This window comes from Mirounga leonina, unplaced genomic scaffold (genome assembly GCF_011800145.1).
Source record: "Mirounga leonina isolate KUSES-001 unplaced genomic scaffold, KU_Mleo_1.0 Mir_448, whole genome shotgun sequence".
NCBI lineage: Eukaryota > Metazoa > Chordata > Mammalia > Carnivora > Phocidae > Mirounga > Mirounga leonina.
In genome coordinates this window covers 48,853-71,654 of record NW_023270758.1, presented here as the reverse complement: position 1 = coordinate 71,654, position 22,802 = coordinate 48,853, and the positions used below count along the sequence as shown (strand labels likewise).

At 47.1% G+C, this 22,802-nt stretch overlaps 1 protein-coding gene across 1 annotated transcript in view; it reads right to left on the bottom strand.

Annotated features, from left to right (window-relative positions):
• The window catches only part of ARHGAP17 (Rho GTPase activating protein 17), a 51,236-nt gene that overhangs the window by 16,229 nt on the left and 12,205 nt on the right, over window positions 1-22,802 (bottom strand). Inside the window, exons 7-16 of the mRNA XM_034988029.1 lie at window positions 20,161-20,229; window positions 19,920-20,001; window positions 14,786-14,913; window positions 12,483-12,594; window positions 11,838-11,919; window positions 9,205-9,285; window positions 7,314-7,427; window positions 5,852-5,943; window positions 3,999-4,155; window positions 1,685-1,915 (exon numbers count right to left, since the gene is read on the bottom strand). Of these exons, the coding sequence (XP_034843920.1) occupies window positions 1,685-1,915; window positions 3,999-4,155; window positions 5,852-5,943; window positions 7,314-7,427; window positions 9,205-9,285; window positions 11,838-11,919; window positions 12,483-12,594; window positions 14,786-14,913; window positions 19,920-20,001; window positions 20,161-20,229 (1,148 nt within the window). The remainder of the gene's footprint in view (window positions 1-1,684; window positions 1,916-3,998; window positions 4,156-5,851; window positions 5,944-7,313; window positions 7,428-9,204; window positions 9,286-11,837; window positions 11,920-12,482; window positions 12,595-14,785; window positions 14,914-19,919; window positions 20,002-20,160; window positions 20,230-22,802) is intronic.

The following is a 22,802-nucleotide window of genomic DNA, read 5'->3' as shown; positions in this document are numbered from 1 at the left end:
AGCAAAAGCAGTGGCAAGATACTAACACTTTAATTATAAAGTGCTAGGTTATTATCAATCATTTGGACTCGAGGAAAGAGTAACCCTGAGACTCAATGATGGCTCACAGCCCGGAGCTGGTTAGCAGCAGGGTGGACAGAGATCAGAACGCGGGCCGATTCCTGGCTCAGAACTTTGTATACTAAGCTTTACAGCTGCATCTTGTCAGGGTCACTAAAGTGTGAACACCATTCGTGAAAGTAACAAAATACCCACAGGGCACAAAGAACAAAAGCAAATTGAGGACTGACACTCCATTTGTCCTTCTGTAGGGCATCCTAATTATTGTCTTAATGTATTTAGCCTGATTAAGCAACCTGAAGGCTACAGGTAAATGAAAATGTGTGAGTCTGCAAATACTTTTTTTTTTCCCTTCAAACAAAAAAAAAGTTAAAAGCCCAAACAAAGACATGTGTGGAGCATCAGTTTCGACAAGACAACACGGAGTTATAATGTGCCTAGGAAGCCTTGGGAGGTGGAAGCCTTCGTGATTTTTAACCAAAACGTGAACTTCTGCAAATTCTGTGAGTCAAAAAGGACTCAGGAATATACAGAGCAGTCCGAATTCAGCTGTGAGGCTGGAGTGAGATTTTTATCTCCTAAGCAGCTAGCCTCACATCCCACCAGGCACACCCTCCCCATCCAGAGAAGCTGGATCCTTGTTCTATGCATTTATTTTACTTTATATGTGGTTATCTAGTGCTTTGTAGATGGCCATGGTAGAGAAAAGGACAAGAAAAATCGTAGCACATACTCTGTAGAGGGGCTCATCTGTTCCAGCAGCTTCTAGTCCTGAACTATCTGACATAGCACCTGAAGTAGGCTCCGGTGGAGAAGTGAATTCATGCAGAGCAGATGAAAATCTCAAGTTCAAAAGTACTCTTTCTAAAAGTTGCTATATATTTGTACCCCACTCCAGACAGCTAATCAAAAGGTTAAGCAACAAAAGAGCCTTTTAAGAAACTCTATCATATTTTCTACCTTGCATTCACCTATCAATTTGCCTGTAAGACTGAAAGCTAGGGGTGGGGGAGGTCTCAGTCCACCAATTGTGTACTGCATCTGGCACTCAGTTATTGAGTAAATCTGATTGGATGGATGGACGGACGGATGGATGGACGGGCGGATGGATGGATGGATGGATGTATGGACGGATGGATGGGTGGGTGGATGGGATGGACGGACAGACAGATGGATGGGTGGGTGGACGGGTGGGTGAATGGGTGGGTAGATGGGTGGATGGGTGAGTGAATGAATACCAGGAATACTCTAACTAAGTAACGTGCTACATTCAAGTGTTAACTACTTAGTGTAGAAGATGACAAAAGCAAATGGTAAATGAACACTGAGTGCACATCAAACAGGGAAAAGAGGTTTATAGTACTGCTAGCTGCCTGTTGGCTTCCAGCACCAAAGCAGTATGGTAAAGAATGCAAACAAATGTTGCTTCTTTTGGAAAACAGGAAAGGAAGCAAGCAATTTGCAGTCTTTTCTCCCATCCTTTGCCAACCAGAAGAGTGAAGGCAGATCTGGTTCACTCCCTGCTGAGCGATTCTGTGGGCATGGAGGCCATGCCTGCAGGCCAGCGCCTGCAAGAAGGCTGGGGCACTGAGCACCCACTGCCAGCAGAAGCCGGCCTTCTTACCTGTCGCCCGGGCTTGGCCCCTGCTCCAGTGTGCCCGCAGAAGAGGGGACTGTCCCACCCCCTGCGCTGCTTTCAGCCCTAGAGCTCTGGGGAGGGGGCTCTGGGCCTGCAGGAGCCAAGGTGCTGCCATCTGTGGGCGGGAGTGGCGGCTGGAAAGCTGGGGATATGTGCTTTCTAGTTAGAGTGCCACCCCGCCGGTGGGCCTGGAAGTCCATAAGCTTCACACCAAAGCTACACAGAAAGAAGAAACAGTCAACACAGCATGCAAGCGACTATAGAGACAGAAGTCCACGGGTCCGCACGTGTTAAAACCCGCGCACGGGGTGAGCCACCCGAGTTGCCCAGCATGCAGTGAGGCGGCGAGGACCAGACGAATGGTCGCTGCTGTTACCAAGGCAAGCAGCTCAACCTGGCTTTCCACCTGAGCAAACCAACAGACCTGGTACTGATCAATGTCCTTTCTCAATTCGGGTGTGAACAGCTGAAAGCACACAGGCAGGCCTCGTCCTGAGTGGGTGACATCGCGTTAGCGCGCCTACCTGCCTACCACCCAATGGCCGCCTTGCGTCTGTGCATGCGGGGGACGGGGTGGAGGCTGCGGGCAGCGTCGGGATGTCACACCGCCCTGCCTCTACAGCTGAGCTGTATGAGCACTGGTGTGGGCGGATGCAAAGAATGTATCTGAAAGGATTCGTGACCCTGGAAAAATATCATTGCTTTCGGGAAGGAGACGGTGGTTGGAGGATGGGGAGGAGGAAGATTCACTTTTCACGTAAGCCGACTGATGGATGAACTCTCAAGCTTTTCAGTTTGAAAAACAGAGACATGGGGCTCCCTGAGCTCGCATGTGCCGGGTCAGTTGGCGGGGAGAATCCACCCCGGGAGATAACCGAGAATCGTTTCCTGCGTGCCCACCAGGGCCAGGATGCTGCATTTCGTGACTTCAAATACGTGAAGGCTAATTGTGCCGTGGCCAGTGTGTCATTAGGAAGCAGGACCTAATGTGTGATCGGGGCTTCAGAGAAGTAAAACTTCTGCCCGTAAGAAATGTGGGTTTCGGGCACGTGGGTGGCTCAGTTGGTTAAGCGACTGCCTTCGGCTCAGGTCATGATCCTGGAGTCCCGGGATCGAGTCCCGCATCGGGCTCCCTGCTCGGCGGGGAGTCTGCTTCTCCCTCTGACCCTCCCCCCTCTCATGCTCTCTCTCTCTCTCTCATTCTCTCTCTCAAATAAATAAATAAAATCTTTAAAAAAAAAAAAAAAGAAATGTGGGTTTCAGAGGGACAGACGGAAAGTAAAGCATGGACCTTTGCTATGGATTAAAAAACAACAACAAAGCAAAAGGAAACAAAAAAATCAGAGCTCACTATAAGATCGGGCAATGAAAAGAAAAGCTTGCTGTTTAGTTGTAAAACCACGTCCAGTGATGTTATTCCATGTGAGCGCGAAAAGCACGTTACTCCGCAGGCCTCTCTGACGTGGCCTTGTGGGTGAGCACAGTGGCATTTCCTCGTACGGATTGAACAGGTTGGCTTCTGAAGGCGTAAGTCACAGACAGCCTTATTAAGTTTTGAAAATCCCACTAAAAGGGCGCCTGGGTGGCTCAGATGGTTAAGCGTCTGCCTTCGGCTCAGGTCATGATCCCAGGGTCCTGGGATTGAGTCCCGCATTGGGCTCCCTGCTAGGCGGGGAGCCTGCTTCTCCCTCTGCCTCTGCTTCTTTGTCTCTCTGACTCTCATGAATAAATAAAACATTAAAAAAAAAAAAAAAAGAAAATCCCACTAAAATCGCCCGTGGAGCACAGTATAGAGACCTGCGTCTCCCACTAAGTCCAAATACGGGAGTATCTCCAGCTGAGCATCGGAGTCAGCGGCTGGCTTCCACTGAGGGGCCAAGTCACACCCAAAATGTGTCTCTTTGAAAACCAAATCCGACAACTCACTGTGAGAGGTGGGTTATTCTCCCATCTGTCCACAATACCTAACGTCCCCCTGCTTTTTCTCTCCCTTCCCCCCTCGTCAAGTACGTTTAGGTGGCTTTGTAGCATGAGTATGATGCTTACCGCAGACCAACTGAAGCTCGGATGCATATGGAACAAATGTGTACTGACAAGCTACAGAGCTGCCTTGTGGTCACGTTAGTGTTTGTAGTGAACTAGAGCAGAATTCCCGAAATATCGGGACCTGACAGTCATGGGCGCGCCGTGGGCCACTCTTGTACTACAGGTCCACTGACGCAGTACCAGATCCCAAGGGTTTAGGAATTCTTCTACATGACATCTACCATTGGAGGAAAGTGAACAGCTCTAAACACACCTCTCCTTCTTCACCAAGTCCCCTTCCATGACCGCCATGCTGGCAGGCCGCTTCCTCTCGAGGGTCCCTGAGTCAGAGTCATTTCCAGTGTGAGATGAGTGATTGGAATTCGGGGTGACGAGAGGCACGAATGCTTCCGATACGTTAAATTCCACCTCTGCAAGGAGACAAAGAGACAAGCGTGCAGGTACACCTCAGAGATAAGGTAGGTTTGGAGGCAGACCACTGCAATACGGCGAGTATCGTGATGAAGCAAGTATCGCGACGAAGTGAACATCCCAATAAAATGAATTATCACAATAAAGCAAGTCAAATGACTCTTCTGGTTCCCCAGTGCACATAAAAGTTATGTTTACACTATGCAGCCATGTGTCATAGCAGTATGTCTACAAACACAAGGCACATACCTTATTTAAAAAATACTTTGTTGCTAAGAAATTGCTAACCATCATCTGAGTTTTCAGCAAGTCGTAATCACCGATCACAGATCACTATAACCAATATAATAAGAAAGAAAAAGTTTGAAATACTGCAAGAATTACCAAAATGGGACAGAGACATGAAATGAGCAAATGCTATCGGAAAAAATGGCACCAAAGGACACGCTCAAGGCAGGGTTGCCGCCAATCTTCAACTTGTAAAATACTGCAGCATCTAGGAAGCGCCATAAAGTGAGGTCTGCCTGCACATGAGGTGTAGAGCATACGGGTGCATGAGGCTTTAAAACTCCCATCAGCCCTCCCTGTTTCACAGGTGCAACTCCCTGCCCCCTCATCTTTTCAAGAATGGTTTGCCACACCAGGGGGAGGTAAAATGAGGAAACTAGAGATAAGGAGGGGGTGTGATTCAGAATATAAGTTACACAATTCCTCTGCCTTCTTCTTTAAAAAAAAAAAAAAATCAGGGAATATGGAAGAGGACAATAGCATGGATTACTAAAAAAAAATGAAAGGTATTTACAGTTTGATATAAAATACAAGTAAAAGGCAACACCAACTCCATAATGCCTATAGCAGTTTTCTAAGACTTGTTTTCCCAAAGAAATCTTGGGCAAAATGCCGGTATTCATTCATGCATCACGTACTTGTTGAGAATCTACACGAGTGAGGTATGATTCTCGATCATGAGGGGACCCTGGGAAAGGAGAAACGAGCTTGCCCTGGGGTCATGGAGCTCACACTCCAGGGGAGGGGCCAGCAGGGCCACAGGTCTGGACTCTCAAAGCTTGCCCTACCAATGCCCCCGAAGGGGGTCATGGAATCTCTGAGAACCCCAGGACTACAACAAACGTAGTCTGGAAACCTATCACCTGTCGGCTGAAATCCTCTTTTTCTGACACAGCCAACTCCCACCTTCACAAAATGGCTCCAGTCAACCTATCCGGCTTCATCTTCCACCTTTACAAAGACCCAGCTTTCTGCCTACAGAAACAAAAAGCTGTTTTCCAAGCGGAAAACTGCACATTCAGTGTCACCTCTTCTATAAAGCAGTCCTTGTTCTTTGTGCCCAACATCTGAGTTTGTCAAACCATCTGCCCTTCCTTCTAACTCGCCACGTACGATGATATCTGTTTATGTGGCCTTCTCCAAGGGCCAGGTTCCTCCAGGGAAGACTGCATATCTCAGCAGCAGACATATGGTGTCAATGGGTATTCAGTACACACTGGCTGAGTGGACAACTCCAGGGTGAAGTGAAACAAAGCGAAATACAAAATAATGTGGATGCCAATATGTCAAAGATGAAACCAATCACATCCTCACGAAGGGGCTACTGAAGCATTTTCTTCTTTAAAGAATTTTTTATACTGTTATTGTTCTGCTTGGGCGGTCTGTGAAATTGAAAAGGTACGTTACCTTCAGGGAAGAACCAGTCGGCGTGCTGGATGATGGGCTCGATGACTGCAACCACATGGACTGAGGTGGCCGCTGCCATTTCAGCCAGCGTTCTGCGAAGGACATTCACAAAGTTAGACCGCTTCCCCCGGGCAGCCTCTAATTTCTGCAGGTTGTGTCAGAGCAATTTAATTACTTTATTTTGTTATTTTAAAAATATATATTTATTTATTTATTTATTTTAGAGAGAGAGAGAGCACTAGTGGGAAGGGCAGAGGGAGAGAGAATCTCAAGCAGACTCCTTGCCGAGCATGGAACCCAAGGCAGGGCTCGATCCCAGGACCTGGAGATCATGACCTGAGCCAAAACCAAGAGTCCGACGCCTAACCGACTGTGCCACCCAGGCACCCCCAATTGAATTACTTTAAAACAAGAAAATATTTAAGCACAAATGCAAAAACCAGATCCACGGGGCTCTGGCCTCAGCATGTGGTGGTGATGCCCCAGGAGGAAAATCACCCCGACTCAGCTATCACTCTTTAGTCTGCATGCACTGTGTTAACAGCAAGTGAGCTGGTGAACAATGGTGTGTCCAAATGCTGATTTTAAGTTGGTTTGGAACAGATTTTATTTATTTATTTGAGAGAGAGAGAGCACATGAGTGGGGTGAGGGGCAGAGGGGGAGGGAGAAGCAGACTCCCCGCGGAGCAGGGACCCCAACGTGAGACTCGATCCCAGGACCCCGGGATCATGACCTGAGGCGAAGGCCAATGCTTAAATGACTGAGCCACCCAGGTGCCCCCAAATTATCTTTTTAAATGCAGTCTGATTAACTCATTCTTCTGCTTAGAAACCTTGATGCCTCCCCAACCACTGATGACCCAAAATAAATTCCAAAACCTCAGCGAGGTATGAGGCCGTTCAGAACCTGGCTCTGGCTTCATAATCCTCTGGCACAGTCTCCTGGCCCCTGTGCTCAGGTTATACAAGACCATGTGACACCACCCCCACCTCCAAATTAGCAACCAGTCCCTTTCACGCCCACACTGCCTTTGCTTATTGGGGTCGCACCTGCAGGGAGTTATTCATCCAAGTACAACCCAAGCGCCTTTTCCTCTGCAGGGCTCTCCCTGCACTTCTCAGCTTGAGCTGTGTTCCTTCGGTAAGTACTGTGGCCGTAGTACTTTATAATGTCTATGGCAGCACCCCCACGTGCACGGACATGTGTGTGGGGCTCTGTCACAGTGCCACGGCCGTTCATCTGCCTGACTGTCCAAGAGCGGGGCCCTCTGAGGACTGTGTGCGTGACCAGCATCTGGGATGGGACTCAGCTCACAGCAGTGTTCCGAGAATGTCGGCTACGTGGAAAGACCAGATTCAGAAGCGCAACTCTGGAAGTGCATCTTACCCTGGAATGGGGGTCTGTCCCCCTGCGGTGCAAAGGGGAGATTAAAATACCGTGAGATGGGGAAAGGTCACTTACCCTTCAGTTTTGGCCCATAATAAGTTAGGGCCTAACACAATTGCAATGTTGCTGGGAGTCATTTTATTGACGTCGCTGGTCTGAGCAAGCTTTGCAAGGAACTTGATTAAATACCTGCGGGAGAAAAGAGAAAGGAAAATATATGCAGGAACAGCATCCTCCTGCCCCAGTGCTCAGTCCCAGGTTGCTCAGGTGCTAAGTGCAGAGTGGCGCTGAATCAGAATCTGGCTCAGGTTCTGTATCTTACAAAGTCCTGTGCTCTCTGTTTCAGACAACAGACTCCGTTAGGGGTTGGAAGAGGAAAACAGCTCACAAGAAAACCTCCACAATTCAATCCCTATCTGCTGTGTATTTCCAACCCATTTCTCCTTTATGCCCTATCTATCAACCCCTCAGTAAACTACAATCTGATTAACAGTGGGCTCGATATATTTTAATACAAACATAAAAAAATACAAGCAGAGGGACATTGCTTAAAGGAAACTGTATTGGAAAATATTTTATGTGGTAATTATGAAAATCTCCAATTGATCACATAGTTATAGTCGCTCCTATACAAGCACAGCAGTATAAAAACAAAAAATTAAGAATAACCCCACTATCTATTAATAGGGGGCTGATTTAATAAAATATATCCATACAGCCATAAAAAATTGTTATGTACTGATATGGAAAAATCTTCAGGATGTCTACTGCACAAAGAAGGTGAAGAGAATGATGTATACAATATATACTACCATTTGGTTTCAAAATAAAAGGGAGGAGTGTGAGAGCAACAAATATATGTATGTGTGTATATGTGAGAGATTTTTCACTGGACACCTTTTGAATTCTGAACCATGGGAATGTGCTCCCTATTCAAAAAATAGTCAAAATTATAAAGAGTAAAACAAATAAAATAAGAGACCAAATCCCAAATTACCAAGAATTGTAATTCAGTTTCCAACATAAGGCACGGAATAATCTAAGACTATCTGTAATTCCTAGCTGGGTGTGCTGAATGAATCAAAGAGGGATATTATAAATATTAATGTATTCGTTAAGGCAAAGTTGATATTTAAGGTGTCCAGAGGGAGTATTTAGCTTAATTTAGTGGTAGAACCCGGGACTGAAATTAAAGGTCAGGTAACATGACAGAAATTTCACCAGTAGAATATTTGTCATTTTGGACCAAGTCCTCTTATAAAATTTTCTTTGGTTTTCAATACCTTGGGCTTCTTCTCTTTATGCTTCTTCAACGTCACATTTTAGGTCAAAAGGAAAATAGAGGTGAAATTCTAGAAATGTATTCCCCGGTAAATTTTCTTAGAAACAGTAATTCCACAAAGCAATACATAATCTCCAGTTCTAGACATTTCATTTAATAGGATGATTTATGCTCTATTAAAAATAAATTATATAGCATATATAAAAGCTATTGCAGAAAATAGAATTATTGATTAATTTTTTCCTTTCACATACTGGACAATTTATTTTTTTTTTAACTTATTTAAGTAAGTTCTATGCCCAATGTAGGGCTTGAGCTCACAACCCTGAGATCTAGAGTTGTAGGCTGACTGAGCCAGCCAGTAGACCCCCATACTGGACAATTTAGACTCCAAAGCCATCACGCAGTGAAGCCAACTCTCCATGAGAACTTCCTCCTAGTAGCTGCAGTGGTAAACTGACCAGGGGACTTAGCTGTTAAGGCAGACGCGATGCGGATGCACCACACGGTGATATGCGTCACAATAACATACATCAAATCCCATTCCCAGCAACCCCCAGTCCTCTCCAAAGCACTTGTTTAGTGTGCTTGGACTGGGTGACTTCTGCTGCAGATGGCACCATTCTTCGCTCCAGAGTCACTGTGGCTTGCTGGTTTAATTTGCAGGATGCCGGTCATACATACCTAAAGTTAACAAAATTTTGTGGTGGCAACTTTTGACATGTTCTCCATAAATCCTGAAGTTTTTTGTCTTGATCCTGCACACTGAGGGAAAAAAAAAAAAACCAAACCTGTATTCATAACCCTCCATTAAGACACATCATTAGTAACCCCTGAGTAAATAACAGGCTATGTTAACAGCGATGCTTTCATTGACAGGGAAAACACGGCTGGAAAACGGGACGGATTTGGAAGTAAATACATTTGGAGTCAAATACCAAATAAATCTTTCACTCTGAGCAGTGAGTTAGCCTTGCCAAGACTCGGTCTCCTGAAGTGCCCGCCTGGGGATAAGGATGTTGATTCTGGGGACGCCTGGGTGGCTCAGTCAGTTAAGAGTCTGCCCTTCGGCTCAGGTCATGATCCCAGGGTCCCGGGATCGAGTCCCGCATTGGGCTCCCTGCTCAGTGGGGAGCCTGCTTCTCCCTCTGCCTGCCACTCCCCCTGCTTGTGCTCTCTCTCTCTGATAAATCAATAAAATCTAAAAAAAAAAAAAAAAAAAAGAAGTTGATTCTGCCAAGTGACGGGGAGGTTCCAGAGGCATAACCTTAGAAACATACCTGGCACAGAGGAGACAGACACCGCTGAAAATTCTGTCTAGGCAGGTGCCTATCTCCACGGGCGGCTTGCTGGAGCCCAGATCTCTTGCTGGCCCAGCCACAGGTGAGCTGGCCACGCTCCTGGGCACCCAGACCCCCCGTGCCTTTCCCTGCCCTTAACTCTGCTCAAAGGCTCCAGGCCCAGCAGCCCTTTCCTGTCGTGAAGCAATCGCAGGGGCTCCTCTGCTCTACGGCTTCCACATGCAAACTTCCATCGACAAAAGAGGGCCAGGTGAGGTCAGTCACCGATGCCCGCCAGCAGGAGAGGGTGTTAGCCGTTGCCCACACAGCACACCCTTGGACCTAAAACGTCCTCCACAACTGGACCCATCTGGAGTGACAGGTAGGGGGTAAACATAATTATACGTTAGAGGCCAGTCAATGGGCCACCGGGATGCTGACATTTCTCACGTATGGAGAATCAAGACATCCATAAACAGATACCTGCTTCGAAGAGAGTATTTTCTCACGGGAACGATGTTGGGAGTCTCAGAGCCGAGAGACGAGTCAAGGTGCAGGAGGAGTGGGGCAGGCTACCGAATAGAGGAGACCCCGAATGCTCTTCTACTTGATGCTGCTGTTAGGCTCCGTTTATTCAGCCCCAGAAACATGGACGCTGACGAGAGGCTGGGCCACACGCAGGTTCTAAGGATATGACCGTGACTACGAACGTACTGACTTTTTTTTTTTTTTTTTTTAAGATTTTACTTATTTGTCAGAGAGAGAGAGAGCACACAGTGGCCTCGAGGAGCGGCAGGCTGAGAGAAAGCAGGCTCCCTGCTCAGCAGGGAGCCCGACGCGGGACTCGATCCCAGAACCCCGGGATCATGACCTGAGCCTAAGGCAGCCACTTAACCGACGGAGCCACCCAGGCACCCCTTACTCTGACTTTAAAAGCCTTACCAACCAGGGTAGAGCCACCTGCCACTGAAGCCTAACTGAATAGACCCTGCAGCCCATCTGCTGGGAACGGGTGACAGGGGAAAGGTAGGAGGGGAAGGGAGATCTGTTCTTCCTCCCTTAGGGCTGAGGAATTAGGCCCCTGAGGGAGGACGTGAGTCAGAACCATGAGGCACAAGCTAATAAGGAGGCAGCCTGGCCGGCCAGAGAGAAGCCTCTGGGACTTGGTGGACAAGGCTGCCAACAGCTCCTAGACACACGGAAGCCGGGGGCGGGGGAGAAGGAGCAAAGGACAGGGACACAGTCTTTGGGGCAGACAGGTCTGGGTCTGAATTCCCGCTCTGCCAATTACTCGCTGTTCCCTGGGCTCCGTGCCTCCCCCAGCCTCAGTTTCCATGTCTGGAAAATGAGGCTAACCACATCTGTCTTTTATGTCATTGATCATGGATGATAGGAGGTAACGGGTATCAAGATTAGTATGTACTGAGCACACAGTAAGCGCTAACAACCATTACCAGTACCATCAACACTGTTTACTGCACAGCTGAGTTTCCCGTGGCTCGCCAGGCACATTGCCGCTGGTCGGTAAGACACCTGTCCCCAAGACAGGGCTTTCTTCCATCTAAAAGGGGTCTATGAACGCAGGTCCCACTATATGTCTTCATCCATAAACATCACGCAAATTGAAGCCAATGCCTAAGTGCTGACTCTCCCACGCTAATAATAATACTCAATATTCTCACCCGATACGTAAGAACTGAGGCACATATTATTTAACACGTGTGCTATTTTAATGTTATTTTATGAGCCCTGAGAGTAAGATGATTCATAAAGGGGACGTAATATCCCATCATTTCCTTTAACTTTGAAAACTCAGTGTTCTTTAAAGATTTTATTTATTTATTTGAGAGAGAGAGTGAGAGAGAGAAAGAGCACAAGAGGGGGGAGCGGGAGAGGGAGAAGCAGACTCCCTGCTGAGCAGGTAGCCTGATGCGGGACTCGATCCCAGGACTCCAGGATCATGACCTGAGCCGAAGGCAGTCGCTTAACCAACTGAGCCACCCAGGCGCCCGAAAACTCAGTGTTCTTTAAACTTACCTTGCAACTTGTGTCCATTCTTCATACAGATTAAAAGTCATCAAAGGTTCAGGCAGTTCCCGTAAATAGGACTTTAAAGCACCTGAAATTGTTAACACTCACTTTGAGTATGTCAAGGGGTAAGCCTGGGAATCTCAGGACATATTATTTTTTACAAATTGAAATGATCTCAATTACAACCTGCCAAGAATATCTGTAACAATCTATGAATCAGCAGGAGCAGTTAGAGCATGGAGTGTTCCTAAAACAAATTCCGGCCCTTGCAAAATAGATTGACGGGTCAGTAGAAAATAAAATTAGCTTCAAAGTCACCTTCTAATGGACATCATTTCCCCAGGAAGATCTAGACTGTGAAGGAGAAAGAAGGGAAGGAAATACAAGCAGATCTCCAAATGTTTGGGTTAGAAGCTACCTTCACCTTTACTTAATAATCAGGAAAACAAAGAAACCCCCCCAAACAGGAAATGGGGTGTATGTGTGTGTGTGCCCTTATGCAGTTTTATTTGTCATTTCAGCTTGTCTAGTTAAACCTACATAGGGAGACCATTTCAATTTTCTCTGAATCTGAAAATGAACACTGGATTTTTAACTGGTGATCTGTCTGAGACGGGACCCACCCCCCGAGGGCGACTCCTTGCAGCTCACCTGCGACAGCGTGGGGGTCAGAGTAGAACTCATCCAGGTGAGAAGTAGAACAGTCTAAAGCAGCTTTCAGTTTCTTTAACTTGGAGGCCCCAGCCCCAATTCGGAAAAGGCCCTAAAGACAACAAAAAGCCGTGAGCATCAAGTTCAAGTTGTGGGCTTTATGCTGAGCAGCAGTACAGACCTGACGGAAGAGGCTTCCGTCCCGGCCTGACTCCCACACACCTCATCTCTGAGGGCGGGCGACCAGGAAGGACGACAGGACCAAGCGCAGGGCAGATGGACAGGCAGAGGGGCAGACAGACAGGCAGAGAGCAGTTCATTCCTGATCGGTGTGGGCTCTTGCCCTGTCCCATTGCTAAATTATCTGTGCCTATTAGAAATCTATTTAAATGCAATATTTTATACTTCCACAAGGTTGATTGCTATAGATTTTCTAAATTTAGGATTCTTTTTTTTTAAAGAATTTTATTTATTTATTTGTCAGAGAGAGAGAGAGAGCACAAGCAGGGGAGCAGCAGAGGGAGAGGGAGAAGCAGGCTCCTCCTGAGCAAGGAGCCTGATGTGGGACTCGATTCCAGGACCCTGGGATCATGACCTGAGCTGAAGGCAGACGCTTAACGACTGAGCCACCCAGGCGTCCCTAAATTTAGGATTTTTTTTTTTTTTTTTTTTTAGATTTTATTTATTTATTTGACAGAGAGAGACACAGAGAGAGAGGGAACACAAGCAGGGGGAGTGGGAGAGGGAGAAGCAGGCTCCCGGCAGAGCAGAGAGCCCGATGCGGGGCTCGATCCCAGGACCCTGGGACCATGACCTGAGCTGAAGGCAGACGCTTAACGACTGAGCCACCCAGGCGCCCCAATTTAGAATTTTTTTAAATGACATCTCATTAAAAATTGTTAGACTAGGCTGCTTGTCACCTTCACTGCCCTAAAAGTTACTTAGAGAAAAACACATGAAGGTCAAGCAAGAAAGGCAGGACTATGAAGACACTGGTCCAGGAGTTAAAAGATGTAGGTTTTAAGCAAAATTAACCTAGGCAGGGTTTCTCAATCTCAGTAATACTGACATTTCAGGCTAGATAATTCTTTGTTGTGGAGGCTGTCCTGTGCATTCTGAGATGTTAACAGCAACCCTGGTCTCTACCCAGAGAGCAGTAGCAAACCCACCTCCAAAACTGTGACAATCAAAACTGTCTCCAGACTTTGCCAAACATCTCCCGAAGGGGACAAAATTGGCCCTGGCTGACAGCTCTGATATCGGCTACTAGAAGTTGGGGTCACATCAGTGGGAGATGGGGCAGTGACTGGAAACAAACACAAGGAGGACTTCTGGGCTGTTCCTTGATCTGGGTGCTGATCACACAGGTGGGTTCAGTTTGTGGAAACTTATCAAGCTGTTCAATTATGATACATACATTTTCTATGTACATTATATTTCAATAAGGTTTTTAAAAGGGAAAAAAAAAAAAGACTTAGCGTTTGATTTTGATTGCCCCCTACCATGAACTCATTCACTTATTGACGAGAGGAATAACAAGACTTGCCCTGCTTGATTCATGGGGTTTTGGGGAGTAAGGATTCCATAAAATAAGTATGTAAATACCCCTACCAAAATGCATAGTACTACCCAAATGTAAGATTCTGCTAAAGCTCACAGAAGCTCTGGTCCATTTAGTGCATCTTGAAATTCAATGTCACAGGGGTGCCCGGGTGGCTTAGTCTGCCTTCGGCTCAGGTCATGAGCTCAGGGTCCTGGGATCAAGCCCCACGTCAGGCTCTCTGCTCGGGGGAGTCTGCTTCTCCCTCTCACTCTCCCTCTGTGCTCCCCCTCTCTTTCTCTCTCTCTCAAATAAAGAAATAAAATCTTTTTAAAAATTTAGGGGCACCGGGGCGCCTGGGTGGCTCAATTGGTTAAGCATCTGCCTTTGGCTCAGGTCGTGATCCCAGGGCCCTGGGATGGAGTCCCGCATCGGGTTCCCTGCTCCATGGGGAGCCTGCTTCTCCCTCTCCCTCGCTCTCTCTCTCCGTCTCTCGTGAATAAATAAATAAAATCTTGTAAAAAAAATTTTTTTTAAATGAAATTCAATGTCACAAATCACAACCAGAGTCAAAAATGAAAGTCAGGGTGTACCGCAAGCAGGAAAGGGAAATGTTCTGTGAAACTCATTTCATTCACAGTGTCTGTTCCGGGTACAGTGTGCAGGGTCCCCATTTAAAATGCAGGTCACGGCGACAGAACCTGGGAAGCTGTCAGTGTATGCGGTGTAGATGGCGGCCCGGGGGCCCCCGAGCGCCGCTCACCTCCTCCTTCATGCCGGTCTCCAGGAGTAGCATGACGCAGGCTTCGATGGGGAGTGCGATCTCACGGCCGCTCCGCTTCAGGTGTTCTTCCAAAGGCGTCCCAAAGGCTGGCTTTTCCGCCCACTTATCTAGAGCAGCAAACCATCCATGAGACACCCAGCGATCTCACGGCATCATTGGGGAGTTTTTTTTCTCCCCAAACTAACAAAGGGGATTTTTTTTTTTTTTAGCAGACTGGCAGTTGAGGCTTTGGGAAAAGGGGAAGCATCTGTTCTGTTTGCTTTGGTTATTTACCATGTACTAGAGCAAGAGTAGGTCCCAGGCTGAGGGGTTACTTGCGGAACAGAGCCCTGAATGCCCTCCAGGGTGAGCTGCCGGGGCTGCCAGGAGCGCGACGGGGCTCCTGCATGGGACAGGTGGGCTGCCTGGGGCTACCCCGAGCATTCGTCTGAGCATACTGATTTCACTGGAAGGCAATTTACTCTCGCCATGCAAAGCGGCACTGGCCTTCTATCTCCGAACAAGAAATAGACTCCTTCCATGTGAAAAAGGAAATAACTTCTTAAGATTTTGAACACAAGCCAAGCTTCATCACACAAGACCGGAAGATGGCCGATGTGAACTCATATGAAATGCAATGTCTCCGTGACATGCCGAGCTTCCGAATGCTGTCGCCCCAGCCAGCTCCCGAACGTTCTGAATAGGAAACCACGCAGTATCTGCAGCCCCAAAGCAGCCGAGGCTGAAGCTTGCACCAGTAGTAAAGTGGTCGTTTATGTTATTTTGGGGTCACATACTCTGCTTCATTCCACAAGAGATGTGAGGCAGCTTAGCAGGAGTACACACAATAGAGCAGTGAAATGCAAACAAGAATTTCATGAATTCCATTAGAAAGAGAAGTGTTTGCTTGGGTTTGGGCCGCCGGTGGGTGCGTACAGATCTCGTGCTGCCTGAGACGCCCACAGACGTAAAGAGGGGAAACCGGTCCATGGAAGCTATTCTGCTGAGCAACACTTAGGCCTTTCCAGTGACGGGAAGGGTTCATGTCCTTCTCGGCACCATTAATGGGGTTAACGTCGTGCAGCCACTTTGCTGTTCGAACCTTGGGTTCAAAGCAGGCAGGAGGACTCTGATGTGCCCCCTTACCCTCGGCTACACGGAAGAGCGGGGACAGGCCCCATTGCATGATCTGCACGCAGGGGAAGGAAGAGAGAACCCCCCAGGTCCATGGAGCTGAGAGCCTGTACAAGGTTAAAATCAGTGGAAAGAGCAAGTGGGGTCCAGGTCGAAGAGGGGTGAGGGCAAGGCAGGCAGGTGCCCTCCTTGTCTCTGGCCCCGGCCCGTGTAATTCCTGGTAGCAAGAGCATCTGGGGGTCTGACCCTTCTCAGAAGACAGAACTCTGTGACAGTCCTCTCAGAGGCCAGTCCTTCCCCTGCATTTGTCCCTTTTATCTAAATGATTCTCAACACAAGCAGAAAGTGGCCATGAGACCCCTCCCCTGGGGGGTACATCAGAACACCCAGGAGAGTTCTGGAAATGGCACCTGCCATCACTACCACCACATGCCTGACCCCATGGCGGCAAGAGCCGGGCATTCTCTGAACCCCCACTGGAACTTTCTGGGAAACGCTCGACAGTGTGCCCCACCCCCGACCTTGGAGTAATGTTGGCAGAGGGCGGATGTGAGAACCAGTCATCTAGACGACTCCTGTGCCAAACTGCCCAAAGGATGCTGGCATCTCCAACAACGGACCTGCTAGGTGCCGGGCGCTGCAGCAGCGCCCCAAGGTCACAGAGACTCCCCACCCTTCTAACTGGGAAGAAAAGACAAGACATACACGTGAACATACAACAGTCATTAACAAAAGACAAGACATGTTTGCTAAGTCGTGGCCGGAAAATGGTACAGATCAGGGTTGCAGATGCGGGTGCCCACAGGGGCCAAGGAGGCCCCTGAGGTGCTGAGTCAGGCTGGGGGCAAGGGGTCCGCTGAAAGGTAGCCCCCCGCCCCCCACTCCTCAGTGCCCAACGACCTGTGTCGCCGGACTTTCGTGACTTTCAAGAGAAGCCAGAAATCGGATTGTTATGTGAAGGCGTCTGGTGTTTAAATGATGGCAAAATTTTTTGAAAAATGAGATACAGCTGTTTGCGACTTCTGGCGCAGAACACAGACACTAGGGCGACTCGGGGGACAGTGTTTGCTGTTGGCTTCAAGGAGGGGAGCTGGGGGGTCTGAATGAAACAGACCAGGAAGAAGGGCTGAGAAAAGACCAGGGATCTTGAGTCTCAGAATTTACACTTGATTCCATAGCTCTTGCCCAAGGTGACGAGGCCCAGAGGAGGGGGGACGGTGTGGGCGGAGCAGAAGGCCCAGCAGAGGGCAGAAAGGACAGACGCCAGCTACAGGGTATGGGCAAGGAAGGACAAGACAGCTCCAAGGTCAAGCCTGGGTGGTTTGGAGGGAGGTGGCGTCCAGGAGACATGGAGGAGAGAAGGGCAACTGGTTTTGGGGTAAGAATCGGCTTGCTTTCTGGGATGCATGAAGTTTCAGGGGACAGCTGAAGGAGTCTCTGAGGGAACCAGCAGTGAGGTGGTTATGAGGGTGAAGACACGGGTGACAATGGGGGCTGGCACCAGGAGGGGGCTTTGGGGACAAAGGGGTCAGGAGGGGATGTGCACAGCCCTAATAATGAAAGAATCAGGTGCAATGAGGGGCACACATTCCATCAAGGAAGAGACAGCCCAAGGCACATCAGATGCCAGGATCTGACAATTAAGAACCTCTGGTCCACTGGGAACTGCAGTACTTTTTTACTCTTAATAGAAACGTGACTGGGAGCAGAAGTGAGACTGCACAGTGTGAAGGGCTGGCCGGTGGAAACGAGTCATTCAGAGAGCCTACCAGAAGAACAGAGGAGGATGAGACTTAACAGGGCACCATGTTGCAGAGAGGCAGGTCCCGAGTCCGGTCAGCTGACTGTGCGTGTGAGATTGGGGTGCACAGGGGTGTGGCAGCTGTGGGGTCAAGGTTGTTTTTTTCCTACTATAAGGATGCTCTGAGTCTTTCTGAAAACAGAAGAAAAAGGAAGAGGAAGACAGGAACTAAGACAACAGGGAGATGGGAGGACAGGCAGAGGTGGAAGGGATTGAATTCCAAGGCCTGGCAACCTTGGAAAGAAATATGGATCACATTTCCTTCGCTGGGTTTCTGCTCCTGCACACCTGCTCCTTGTTCCATCCTCAGCCTCCTCCCTGCCCTCTTCCTGTTCCCTGTCACTTGCTGACATACTTCTCTAGGGAAAATAGCCTTGGGAAAAAAATAGTTAAAAAAAAAAAACTTGAGGGGTGCCTGGGTGGCTCAGTCGGTTAAGTGTCTGCCTTCGGCTCAGGTCATGATCCCAGGGTCCTGGGATCGAGCCCCACATTGGGCTCCCTGCTCGGTGGGGAGCCTGCTTCTCCCTCTCTCTCTGCCTGCCACTCTGACTACTTGTGTTCTCTCTGTCAAATAAATAAATAAAATCTTTAAAAAAAAAAAATAAAGAACTTGGGGAAAAAGTAGTTAAAAAAAAAAAAGTCCACAGGGTACTTGGGTGGCTTAGTCAGTTAAGCGTCTGCCTTGGCTTAGGTTTTGATCTCAGGGTCCTGGGATCGAGCCCCGCATTGGGCTCTCTGCTCAGTGGGGAGCCTGCTTCTCTTTCTCCCTCTGCCCCTCACCCCTCTCGTGCTCTCTCTCTCAAATAAATCAATAAAATCTTAAAAAAAAAAAAAAGTCCTGCTCACGAAACCCAATCTTCTCTTTTTTTTATGCTTGTTAGTCAGCTCTAAACCAGACTTTAATTCATTCAAAGGCTAAGATGATGATGGTTCCTATTTTGTCCTACACACGGCCAGGCACACGGTATGTATCCCACAGATACATGCTCTTGGCACTTGGAACTTGCCCGGCAGGAGCCTGCCCCTTGCAAGGCTGAACGTTGGCCAGCAGCTTCACTCCTTTGCACTGCGACTCGACCTCGTCATCCACCAACAAGGAGATTAGATCACTTAGGAAAGCGAGGGCAGCTCATCCTAGGAAGAGTCAATCAGACGCATTTACTCAAGATGGCCGAAGATCTGACGATGCAGGTGGGTCAAGATATAGAATTTTCTAATTCGATCATCCAAAACCTTTCAGGCACAAAGCCAGAAGCTGCTGGGACCTCCTTAAACTGAGAGAAGTGACATTCTTGAGGATGCGAGTGTGTGTGCACACCCCCAACACACACATTCCACTCACACACCTGCTGACTTGCATTCCAGATCATGGAGTCGCCACACTCAGCACTTGGCTTGATCCTCTTCAGCTCAAGACCAAAGGTTCTGCAGGGAGAAACCTAAGCTCCCAATGTGGGGTCTACACAAGCAAAAGAGTACGATAGGATCAAAGAAGACAGAGCAACGTCTGCCTCAACTGTGTTTGCTGATCTCTGCTGGGAGATGCTCTGACAGCAAATCAGAGAATTAAGAGTCAAAAGCTTTAATGTGCAGGTAAAACTAAGCCTCAGGAGAAAGCTCAGTCCACTCACCACTTGTGGGTGAAGTTGGCCGAGAGCTTGAGTATGGTGGGCAGAATGTGAGTGCTAAGAACCAGAGCCTTGTAGGACCGCAAGGAAGAGGGGGAAAGAGTGGTCATGGCCTTATGATTCAGTCATGCCGATGAGGGGCTAGCAAGCATTGGCTTCTAAAATTCCTTTTCGAAGGTCCACAATATTTTCCCCAGAATGTATGCTCTTGGAATCACAGGGTCAGAATTAAACCCAAGGGACCAAATAACTGACTCGGAAGAGGAGAAGACAGGAAGACACGTACAGACACCAGCGCCCCCCGCCCCGCACCACCAAGGGTCCAGCTTTCTCTTCAACCGAAGATGTCAGAAGAGCTGCGAATGTCCCATTAGTAGGTTAATTTGGGTTTGGAAGAAATTAGAGAATGCGGCAAGGAAGATGAAATTATGCTGGGAGATAGTACTCTCCTAGGCAGAGAGGCGTTATCCAGAGGAGATGCATGCAAAGGAGTCAGGGGGTAAGAAGAACAGAGGCGGAAGTGGCAGAGGCTTAGGAAAGGGGGCATCAGCCAGCACGCAGGTTACATTACCTTGATGGGCTCGCATTTCGGGAAGGGCCTTTTCTAAGACTGCTAATGCTTTTCTATGGTAATCTGCTTGGGCTTCTAATAACTGAGAACAGACCCACATTCAAAAACAAAAGTAACGTTAGCATCGGATGGACACACACACAACGGCTGAGCAAAACCAAAAATGAAATCTTTTGCAAAAAAAGCTAAAACAACTCAATTTTTACAATGCTTTCATATTTTGGCAAGGTGAGGGGCTTACCGTAACAAAGAATTTGCCATACTCCCCTTCTTTGGCCATAAAGTTGTACATATCTGCTGCAAGTTGATCCTGGTGAAGAGAAAAACAGGTCACTGAAGAAAATGGAATCTGAGAATTAATATCCATGGGCCCTTAGAGCAAAATGTCACAGAAAGAGCCACGGATTAAATGTCCACCAACTGGTGGGGCGCCTGGGTGGTTCAGTCAGTTACGCGGCTGCCTTCAGCTCAGGTCATGATCCCAGGGTCCTGGGATCGAGTCCCGCTTCGGGCTCCCTGCTCAGCAGGGAGTCTGCTTCTCCCTCTTCCTCTGCCACTGCCCGGATTCATGCGCGTGCACTCTCACTCTCTCTCAAAAAATAAAATCTTAAAAAAAAAATAAATGTCCATCAACTGGGATGACAAAAAAAAAAATAAGGAAGCTTATTAGGGGAACGATGATGGAGATACCCAAGATATATGGGTAATACTCCTTACCAAGAAGTGACGTATAGAGCATTACTTATGTTATGTTACCATCTGTGTAAAAATAGGGGAGAAAGAAATATTCTATTTTTACTGCCACATGTGTATAAAAATATATAAATAAAAACTTGAAAAATAAATTTAAAAAAAAAGGAAGAGAAAAGGCCTGGCATAAGTGGAGCTCAGCAGTGCATGGAAAGACTAGAGTACTTGTGTTTTGCGCTGGCTCTGGGGCTGGGAAAGTAAAAACATCTCCCTGGATTTTACAAACACAGATCTGCCTTCATGAGGCTCTGAAGTTTGATGGCCTCGAGGGGCGCCTGGGTGGGTCAGTCGGTTAAGTGTCTGACTTCAGCTTGGGTCATGATCTCAGGGTCTCGGGATTAAGCCCCACATTGAGCTCCCAGCTCAGTGGGGAGTCTGCTTCTCCCTCTCTCTCTGCCCCTCCTCCCTGCTCATTCTATCTCCCTCTCTCTCTCAAATAAATAAATAAAAATCTTAAAAAAAAAAAAAAATGGCCTCAAACTGGTAATACTCTCTGGGGAGAATCACTCCCAATACTTAAGAGTCCTTGTCTCTCTTAAAATGAGCTCACAATACATTGCAAAACATATGATACAAAATTGCAAAACACAGGAGGCAACAGTCCACCATGAAGCAAACTCCCACCACTCTCATAGAGGAAAGAGAATTACCAGACTGTTACTATAAGTATATATAAAATGATCAAATATTAAAAAAGAAATAGGCACTAGAAAACAATAATGCACTATCAATAAAGGCTAACTTGGAATTATTAGAACTGAAATATACAGTAAATGAAATTCAAACCTTGACGTTAGTTATACAGTAGATGAGACCTAACTAAAGAGAAAATCAGGGAAAAAGAACTTAGATCCCAGGAAATTACCCAAAAGTTAGCCTAAAGAGAGAGACAGAAACTATTTTCACAAGTTTTCACCATCTGAAGATTTTTTTTTTTTTTTTTTGACAGAGACACAGTGAGAGAGGGAACACAAGCAGAGGGAGTGGGAGGGGGAAAAGCAGGCTTCCCACAGAGCGGGGAGCCCGACGTGGGGCTGGATCCCAGGACCCTGAGATCATGACTTGAGCCGAAGGCAGACGCTTAACCACTGAGCCACCCAGACGCCCAGGTTTCACCATTTGAAATGAGAAGCTATGGCGTGGAAGTTGAGAGAAGACACATCAGCCAGTTCAGACTCCTAAGACCTCTGCCAAATTTATGTCTGATAAGTAGCCGATAGCTGAGATCCAGGTTAGACTGAATGTGAGGAAAGCTACGTAAATGACACTAGTAAAGCTATGACTCTTCTGAACAGGAATAAGCCACTATGAAACTATTTTATCAGAAGCATTTATCTGAGTATCATTTTTTTAAATACAAAGGCTATGTATGGTATGACTTTATGAGTTCAGTTTTAATTCCTACCCACTATACACTATATTATTTTAAACAAGTCATTTTACTGCAGTTAACTGATCTTCAAGTTCACTATCTTGAAGAATGAATTACAGCATGACCTGAACAAACTAAAATATTATATTCCTAACACTATCTAAAAGAATAGATACCATTTTCAGAAAATGATGAATAATAAGAGAATGAAAAACCCAGATCTTAAGATTCATCAAAAACCTATTTCTTTACTACCTCAAATAACATTTGGAATAAAGATCTATCTTCACAGATAGAATGAGACCACTTAACCATCTGATCTGGAATTTATTTTATGAGATAAAAAATTATATTTCTCCCAATTACAAACCAGTTGTCCCAGCAACATTTAAAAATAATCCTTTCCTTCTCTGGATATATGATGACCCCCCCCTTTACTATATATTCAATTTTTTAAAATGCTAGCGTTGATTCTAGAAAACCTATGCTATCCACAGATCTATTTTTGTGCCTCTTGTGCATTTTTTAAAAAGATTTTATTTTGGGGGGCACCTGGGTGGCTCAGTCTGTTGAGTGTTTGACTCTTGGTTTAGACTTAGGTCATGATCTCAGGGTTGTGAGATGGAGCCCCATGTAGGGCTCTGCGCTCAGTGGGGAGTCAGCTTGAGAGTCTCTCTCCCTCTTCCTCTGCCTCTCCCCCGGCTTGTGCTCTCTAAATAAATAAATAAATAAATAAATAAATAAATAAATAAATAAATAAA